The sequence below is a fragment of the Osmia bicornis genome, chromosome 12 (genome assembly GCF_907164935.1).
Source record: "Osmia bicornis bicornis chromosome 12, iOsmBic2.1, whole genome shotgun sequence".
NCBI classification, from domain to species: Eukaryota; Metazoa; Arthropoda; class Insecta; order Hymenoptera; family Megachilidae; genus Osmia; species Osmia bicornis.
The window spans coordinates 3,778,054-3,787,202 of record NC_060227.1 but is presented as its reverse complement, the minus strand read 5'-3'; the positions used below and the strand labels follow the sequence as shown (position 1 = coordinate 3,787,202).

Sequence of the window (9,149 nt, the reverse complement as noted above, 5' to 3'; positions counted from 1 at the left end):
CTACGTCAAATTATAATTGTTAACTATTCCAAATACTACTTGCTCGATACTTCTCCCTAATAACTAATACCTAATACCTAGAGAAACTCAGCGCATGTCATTAATAATACGTATGGTATATTAATTTTTATATTTCATAATCATACACTACAGTATTGTGATCATCTTATACCGAGTAAATTAAATTAAATAAACTCCGGAAAGAAATTAAAGGACGATTATTGTATTGGTTGTACCCTCTTCATACAGACCTGATATCGTGGGGTGTCAGGGACCCCAAAGCACAAGGGATGCTCGTTGCATATCGACATTATGGCATCTGGGGTGTCAGAGACCCCGATGCTTCGATGGCGCTCTCTACATACCGACCTGACATCGTCTTGGGGTGTCAGGGACCCCGGCGACACTGCGCATCATTAAAATATCATATGGGGTGTCAGGGACCCCGGTGACACTGCATGCCGACATTACAGCATTGGGGTACCAGGGACCCCGGAGGTAATAGCAAAATATAAGATCCAAAAACGAACAAATCGTCTAACATTTGTTCAGAATAGCGATAGATTTGACCGGATGTATACTGACCTAATAACATCTGGGGTTTCAGGTACCCCGGTGGCTCTCTACGTGCCAACAAAATCTCATCTTGGGGTGTTAGGGACCCCGGTGACTCTCTGCGCACCGACTTAAATTCATCGAGGGGTGTTGGGGACCCCTACGACTACGCATCGGTAAAATATCATCTTGGGGTGTCACAGACCCCTTCTGACTCGGCGCATCAATCTAATCTCATCTTGGGGTGTTAGGGACCCCGGTGACTCTCTGCGCACCGACTTAAATTCATCGAGGGGTGTTGGGGACCCCGGTGACTGCGTATCGACCTACATGAAGCTAGCCGGAAGGAATAATAAAATATGATTATTTTTAATTTTTCTTAGTGTATTTCGTTTGTAAATCGTTTGTGATTTACAAATATAACATTTTCATTGTTTGTGAGTGTATAATTTCTTAATTATCTACAAGTTTGTTTTATAATAAATAATTGTAGTGCGCATGCGCAAAAGGCATACAGATACCCTTATTTTATTTTGTGCGTTCATTTAATTTGCTGTAATTATCTTAGCTTATTGAATAAACTCCTTAGGAGGACGAATGTGTTGATTTTATTACTTCCGTCTGCACCCTTTATATCTCTGAATCCATTCTATCTCTGCACCCTTATATCACTGCATTCCTTACATCCCAGCAACCCTTACATCTCAGTATTCCTAACATCTCTGCATCCCTTGCATCTCTGCATTCTTTTCATCCCTACATTCCTTACATCGCGTCATCCCTTATATCCCTACATTCCTTACATATCTTTATCCCTTACATCCCTGCATTCTTTTCATCCCTATATTCCTTACATCTCTTCATCCCTATATTCCTTACATCTCTTCATCCCTATATTCCTTACATCCCTGCATTGCTCACACCTCTACATCCCTTATATCTCTGCATTCCTCACATTCCTACTTTCTTTATATCCCAACATCCCTTACATCCCTGCATCCCTTACATGCCTATATCCTTTACATCCTTGTATCACTTATATTCCTGCATTGCATACATCCCAGTAGCTCCCTAAAATTGAGTTGAAATTTTTGCGGCTATGAGGCTTGCGATTTTATACAAATTTAGTTCATTTTCTCGCCGCCAGAGGGCGCTGATTCGACATCGAAATTTTAGTTCCCATTTTTGCAGCCAGAGGGCCAAAAATGGTGCATGATATAGTTCCTTTTTCCGAAACCAGATGGCGCTGATTCGACATTGAAATTTTAGTTCGCATTTTTGCCGCCAGAGGGCCAAAAATGGTACATGATATAGTTCCTTTTTCCGAATCCAGATGGCGCTGATTCGACATTGAAATTTTAGTTCGCACTTTTGCCGCCAGAGGGCCAAAAATGGTACATGATATAGTTCCTTTTTCCGAATCCAGATGGCGCTGATTCGACATCGAAATTTTAGTTCAAATTTTTGCCGTCAGGGGGCGCTGTTTTTCGAAATTTTTGCGGAATTCTCGAAAAAAGGAACTAAATTTTCCCAAATTTCCGGCGAAAAACTAACTTACCTTTACTTACCTTTACTCGGAGTAGTCTTTGTAATATATTTATTATAAGGTTTGCAGGGATATAAGGGATGCTTGAATGAAAGGGATGTAGGGCTGAAAGGAATGTGGGGATGAAAAGAATGTGGGGATGAAAGGAATGTAGGGATGAAAAGAATGTAGGGATGAAAAGAATGTAGGGATGGAAGGAATGCAGGGACGGAAGGAATGTAGGGATGGAAGGAATGCAGGGACGGAAGGAATGTAGGGATGGAAGGAATGCAGGGACGGAAGGATTGTGGGGACGGAAGGAATGCAGGGACGGAAGGAATGTAGGGACGGAAGGAATGTGGGGATGGAAGGAATGCAGGGACGGAAGGAATGCAGGGACGGAAGGAATGTAGGGATGAAAAGAACGTAGGGATGGAAGATATGCAGGGACGAGAGGAATGTAGGGATGCAAAGAATGTAGGGATAGAAGGAATGCAGGGATATAAGGGATGCAGAGATGGCCTTGGCCTATAATGAGGGATAAAACTATATAAATAACTTGAAAAAGTAAAATAAATGGGGTCGTCTGCTGAGACCCAGAAGAGTGATATAATCATAAATGTTATTCCTCTTCGATGAGCTTATTTAATAAACAAAAAAAAATAAATGAAGTAATTTAAATAAACTCTGGAAGAAAATTATATTGGTTGTGCCCTCTTCATACGGACCTGATATTATCCAGGGGAGTTAGGGACCCCGCTGCGCCAATGACGCCCTATACGTACCGACCTGATATCACATTGGGGTATTAAGGACCCCTAAATGCCGGTGACTATCTTTGCATACGAATAATATATCATCCGGGGTTCCAGGGATCCCAAAGCACCAGTGACTATCTCTGCTTACCGACATAATATCATTTTGGGGTGTCAGGAACCCCGAAGCACCGGTGACACTGTTTGCATATCGACATTTTGGTATCCGGGGTGTCAGGGACCCCGTAGCAGCGATGACACTCTGCTTACCAACTCTATGACATTCGGGGTATCTGAGACCCCGAGGTACCGTTATGATGCCACCGGGGTGTCAAGGACCCCGAAGCAAATAGCGAAATGTAAGACCAAAAAACGAACAAATCGTGAAACTCAGCGACACCTTCCCAACGAAGTATAAAGCGTATAAGATTCTGAAATAGCCACATAATCATTTGAATGCAAGAGGCATTCATTTTTAACATTTTTATTGAATACGAAATATTAAAAATTCCTAAGTGCTTATCATTTTATTTCGATATATTAAATGTACAAGAAGCATTTTTGTGCCTGTTGTTTACACATTTAGTTTAAATTCATTTTCTATCGTATTTATTTTCATCAACTGTTGAGGCATACTGAGTTTATACAAATTAAAAATAAAATAAGTGATATTTTATAGATACAAATTTCGCTCCGAAGTTTCTCTACACATTACTTGTCTCTTTAATCTCATGATTTCATACCTAGTTCCCTTGTATTTACCATCTTTTAGAAATATTTGGAATAAAATTCATTTTTGCCATTATACATGACATTTTCTTGTTAGAATTAAATACATTTATTTAAGAATCATCGAACAATGCGCGATGCACTGCTCCTAAACTTGGTTGTACATAACTTGAACTAACGCTTCTTCTTGATCTACAAAAATGCAGAAATAAAATTGCTTTTAATTTGTACTTCATGCTCATAATAAAATATACTTAACAATTAGACAAAATTTGGTACTTACTCTGTAAGGGACCTTACTGCAGGCCCTGTTGGATTATTTTTTGGTCGTGGATTTACAAGAAGACATTTCATTGGGTGACCATCTAATTGTCTGTTATGATAAGTTTCAACGGCTTTTGTAGCATCCTTTAATGTTTTATAAATTACTTCTGCTGTTCCAGGCCGCACTAATCTGGACACTAATAATTCTCCTACATCTTCAAATAACTCCTAAAGCAAAAAGCATTAAGATTCATATTTATATCAAATACACTCAATAATTTGATAGCCATACCTTTATATCTTCTTGTGTAACGTTTGCTTGTAAATTGGATACTACAATTCGATAACCAGTTGATTGCGATGACGACGAACTGGAACTTGTTTTTGACCGAGATAAAACGCCCATGATTCGTGATTTATTTGGAACTGAATCTAATCGTGATTTTACACCAATATCTCTGTGACTTCGTGAATCATAATACTTTGGATCCACTGGATCTTCTGCTAATATAGTTCTGAAAAATAATATTATTAATATAACTAACAAGTTGAATATTATACAATACAATAATGAAAAGCACATACCGTGATTTTGTGCCAAAAGTCCAATCTTCTTTGTACGAAGGAGAAGGAGGTTTTGTCTGAAATATTAATCATAATTAATCACTGAAAATAAGAAGAGAATTGGTCACTAACGATCGAAAGATTGATATGACCTTAAATAGATATAATTAAAAAGAAGAAGGTTTTAATACAATTAATATAAATTACTTACAGGCATATTTACCATCGAAGAACGTGCAATAACTTTGTAATCCCTTGCCCTTTCATGTTCCCTCTCAACTTCAGGCTTACGCGAAGGTACAATTCTTGTTATATTGCTACTTGCTGGTTTTACCCATGTGTATGAAGATGCAGGTTTAATACTGAACACAGGAGGTGGCGGAGGTGGTGTAGGAGCATATTCGTTACTTACAGTTCTTCTTAAAGGTGCAGTTTCCATTATATAATCTGAAATATATAAATACATGAAATAATTTTATGAACCGGTACATTAGAAAAAATAAATCGATTCTTTTTAATACCATCATTGTAATCCATGTTCATGTCTCCCATATAATGAGATTCTGCAAGCGCAGGTGGTCTATAACCCACTGTCCTTGTGGGTGGCGGCATGTAATTGTTTGGAATATTCTGTGGCATCGCAGGTGGCATGATTGGAGGTATTTTATTCGTCGACAAAGATAATCTTCCATTGCGACCTGCTTTTCGTGAAATTCCAGGTATCTGTGTTTCTATTTTTTTCAACTGAGATGCACGAATCTTATCTAATTTCAATCTAGCATCAGTCTGTTTTGCAATTTCAGCAAGTTTGTCTCTTGCATCTGTAAGCTTCTCCCGATTCTTTTGTATGATTTTAAATCGTGCATCTGTGATTACTTTTGACCCACGTCCTCTTAACGAACCATTAGCACGTGCACCCCTTGTAATTCCTCTCCGAACACTGTGTAAAGAAGGTATAAAAGAAGATGATTAATTTCACATAAATAATAATTAAACTCCCTAGTTTATTTCTAAAAAATAAATGTTTACCTATTGCAATTTTATACTGCAATATTATTATTAACACATATTAGGGTTAGACAGTAGTAAACAAATATCAATCAAATTGTAATGGTTTATTATAAATGAAATCTATAATGTACTTTTTAAATAAAAGAACAGAAAAAGTATGTAGGTAATAAGAAATGCTTATTTCAGTGTTCAGAAAACATCTGTAAAAAAAAAACGCATTCTTTTAAAATACACATGACAATACTATATGGTTAAAGTAAGTTTTCAAGTTAAAAAAATTCTTTCGGCCAATTGTAGTTTATGAAAAAGTATGAGATCTGTGTAATAATAAAGCAATTTGGAAAGAAATATTACTAGTGGAAGAGAAAATTGTTAAATATACAGTCAGACAATATCGGAAAGCAGAGTTCTTTTTTCATAACCGTAAGCTTATTTCTTTAAGGTTATAGGGAAATCGATAATACCGTAACCACTAAAGAATCAATTTAACTACTGATTTCTTAAATTTGCCTCACCCTCCACCTCTGCTTCTCATTCCTGATGATTTCGACTTTTTAATTATGTCATCTAAACTTAAGCCCGCATCAGCCATACCGTAACAATCCAACAATGACTACAGATCCAACAAGACTAGACATGCCTTTGTTTTCGAGGAGTTTTGAATTTGTGCCTTGCGAACGAACGCCATCTGCTCCATCCTAGTATAAATGAGAAATACTTCACACTGCAACAGTCTAACGTACTCCAATGGTAACAGCAGATTGCCGATTAATGATACAATTTTACTGATAATATTCATAAAACTAATTTTTTTATAAACTTAGACGTACTTAGTTTATATTAAACTACGTCTGAATGAACTTCCGTGCAATTATAACCTATAAAAAAATAGAAATAAAAAAATGTGACAACCATACCTGGTTTCCCCTACGTTTGAAATTTACGACCTCAACGAAGGAAAAGAATCCGCGTGGGTGATCGCGACGAGGCAACGAAACGCGAAATTGCCACGGCAACAAATAGAATATGACTAACTTCAGAAAGCATAGTAATTTCATTAACCTCTTCCCTTACTTATTTTTATTTAAACGTACACATCAATTTTCAAGATGGTTATATTACACGACGAAGAATATTACAGAAGTAGAGTACCTCAACCCGATTTAGGAGCTCTGAAAAATTTTCTACGGTTTGTTTGGAACAAAGAACGAAAAACCTTATTTGATAGAACAGCCAAAGAGTGGGGTAATTTTAATATTTAACTTATCATCAAACAATATTTAATATTACTTTTACGCGTTGGAATCAAAGGCCATAGATCTACGCTTTGTGAGATGAACTGCAAATTCTGACCACGTAGATCTACCCTCTTTTGCAGTCTCAAGCATCCATGAACAGTAGACTTTGAAACATCGACCCGGGCTAAATATATTAATTTTGTTATCCTAAATAAATGTTCCAAACATTGAAGAAAATTAGGGAGAAGTTAAAAATTCCTGAAATAAATATGAAATTTAAGCTTTGTCCACAGATGCGTTGTATCAATTTAACCTCATCCGATTTTGTTTTGCTACCTTGAAATTTATTCCCCGAAATTGTGTTAACGCGAAACACATGTTTCAAATTCAGGTCAATTGGGAATATTTTACTTGGCTTTCTTTACTGTTCTGGGATCAATCTTCGCGATACAAATGAAGATCAGTATTGATTATGTTACCAAATTGAAGCAACCGTTATTTCAATACCACGGCGTCTCTTCAAGGTCCATTGGAAAGAGGTTCGCTATTTTCCGTCCTCTTTGGCAATTCGAGAATCCAGGTGTGTAAGAAAATAAATGGGAAATCAAAGTTTGTTTGTTAGATTTTAATATCGAATCATTTATTAAGTAAAATTGCTCTAAAGGAATAGTTTTCAAACCAAACAGCGTGTCGACTACATCACCTCTAATTTTGATAAACAGTGCGAATGTTAACAGCCGACCGAAGCGGTATGTTCAAGCGTTGGATGACTTTTTTCAAGGTATTCAACAGGTATCCACTAGAAATATGCAAAAGTTTTCATCGTTTTCAAGGCAATCTTTTAAAGTACCTGATAGAACATTTTCAATTAAAATATTTCGCCATTTACCAATCAAAAGATGCAAACATGAAATTATTAATAAGATAATAATTATAATTATTAGATTATTGTATATCAAATGGAGATCACTATTTATATGTACACTATTTATTTTAGAGTACAGTAAAAATATGTCAAATTATAACTTGAATTGTCAAGAGGGTAAAGCGAATTATTTCGAGAAGCCTTGTTTTTTTGATATAAAAAAATTAGGATCATGTAGTAAATCCCCATATGGATACACAGAACCTATGCAGCCGTGTGTCTTAATTAAATTCAATAAGGTAATACCAAATTTTTAATTTAACATTAGTATACTATCGAGATTTGTGCAAATACAGTAGTCCTTATCTTATTAATTAAATATGATGTTTTCTATTTTTGCTTACTTCCCATAACGTCTTCTGAAATTCTCGAAAATTTAGTAAATCAAAGTTAATTTTTTAATAAAAAGGATCAGCAACCCTTTTGAGGGTCAACAATATAAACATCGAGCTGATCAATTTATGTTGTAGAGGTTCGATTGGATACCTGAGTGTTATAATAGATCTTCGAATTTACCCGAGACTATGCCGGATGGTTTGAAAAAAATGGTGCGAGAATCTGATAAGGTTAATTCTTATTAATTGCTAATGAGATGTACTAGATGAAAGACCCAGAAGTAGGCCTCTGGTAAAAAGGGTCCGGGGCTATTAGCCCCCTTGGACCTTCCCTTAATCCGGCGCTGAATATTACCTAATATTTCCAGTTGCACATATGGTTATCGTGCGATGGACTAAATAATGTCGATAAAGAGCACATGGGAGAAATAGAGTATAATCCAAGACCTGGATTTCCAGTCGAATTCTTTCCATTTACCGGACAGCCTGATTATTTATCTCCCGTCGTTGCGCTACAATTCAAGAACTTAACACGTAACTGTTAAATTCTATTCCCAACATAGTTTACATAAAAATAAATGTTATTCATGATAATTATTACAGCAAATCGGTTGGTAACGATCGACTGTAATTTGTGGGCTTCCAATATCAGGCGCCAGTCTGGTTGTTCGTTAGATTTTCAAATAATAATAGGTAAGATGAATTTTTGCAATTCAATTATTCAGTTTTTGACATAAGGTGGATGTGCACAATTTCGCCATGTTTATGTATAGAACGTTCTCCCTATTAAAAAATTAAGCTTTTGTATTTTTAATAACACTGGAATATTTTCAAAAATTTCAAGAATAAATATAAATGAAAAAAATGATATTTTAAATTAAATTAAATTAAACACATATTATTAAAATGCTAATAAAGTAAAGAAATTTTTGATTCTCAATAATGGGAGTTTGTAGCGAATGTTGATTAATTAGGATTCAAATTTCTACCGTCCCACTGGTTGAGAACTTTCCCAAACTCCCGATGTCAGTCCTTGTTTATGGAATTCGAAAACACTGACGGAATTGTGCACACCACTTTTATAATTTTTACTAATAAAGTTTTTGTTACGTAGCAAATTAATTGACACACCTATAAAACGGAATAAAATCTGGTTTAAAGAAAGAAATCTTGTTTAAGAAGCAAGCATTGGTATAATCCATTTCAATAACCAAAGAAAAATGATCTTAATAATGTAATACTTTTCTT

General features: G+C 35.8%; 2 protein-coding genes across 5 annotated transcripts; one reads left to right on the top strand and one right to left on the bottom strand.

Moving 5' to 3' along the window:
* Positions 1-3,336: 3,336 nt before the first annotated feature.
* On the bottom strand, positions 3,337-6,111 carry LOC114871411. Its single transcript, XM_029177246.2, has 7 exons — positions 5,919-6,111; positions 4,914-5,332; positions 4,604-4,839; positions 4,414-4,469; positions 4,121-4,343; positions 3,848-4,056; positions 3,337-3,756 (listed from the first exon to the last, which is right to left on the bottom strand). Exons 1-7 carry the CDS (start codon positions 5,993-5,995, stop codon positions 3,678-3,680), a joined length of 1,299 nt encoding a protein of 432 aa, XP_029033079.1. The 5' UTR covers positions 5,996-6,111; the 3' UTR covers positions 3,337-3,677.
* Positions 6,112-6,320: 209 nt separating this feature from the next.
* On the top strand, positions 6,321-9,149 carry LOC114871413 (sodium/potassium-transporting ATPase subunit beta-1-like). 4 transcript variants are annotated; one of them, XM_046288324.1, is made up of 6 exons: positions 6,321-7,221; positions 7,306-7,805; positions 8,037-8,132; positions 8,270-8,435; positions 8,505-8,594; positions 9,016-9,149. In XM_046288324.1, exons 1-6 carry the CDS (start codon positions 7,095-7,097, stop codon positions 9,021-9,023), a joined length of 987 nt encoding a protein of 328 aa, XP_046144280.1. In that variant the 5' UTR covers positions 6,321-7,094; the 3' UTR covers positions 9,024-9,149. The 4 variants fall into 4 exon arrangements, with proteins under 4 accessions (XP_046144280.1, XP_029033083.1, XP_046144279.1 ...); XM_029177250.2 differs by lacking the exon at positions 9,016-9,149 and having other exon boundaries at positions 7,306-7,422; positions 7,639-7,805; positions 8,505-8,706; XM_046288323.1 differs by lacking the exon at positions 9,016-9,149 and having other exon boundaries at positions 7,312-7,805; positions 8,505-8,706.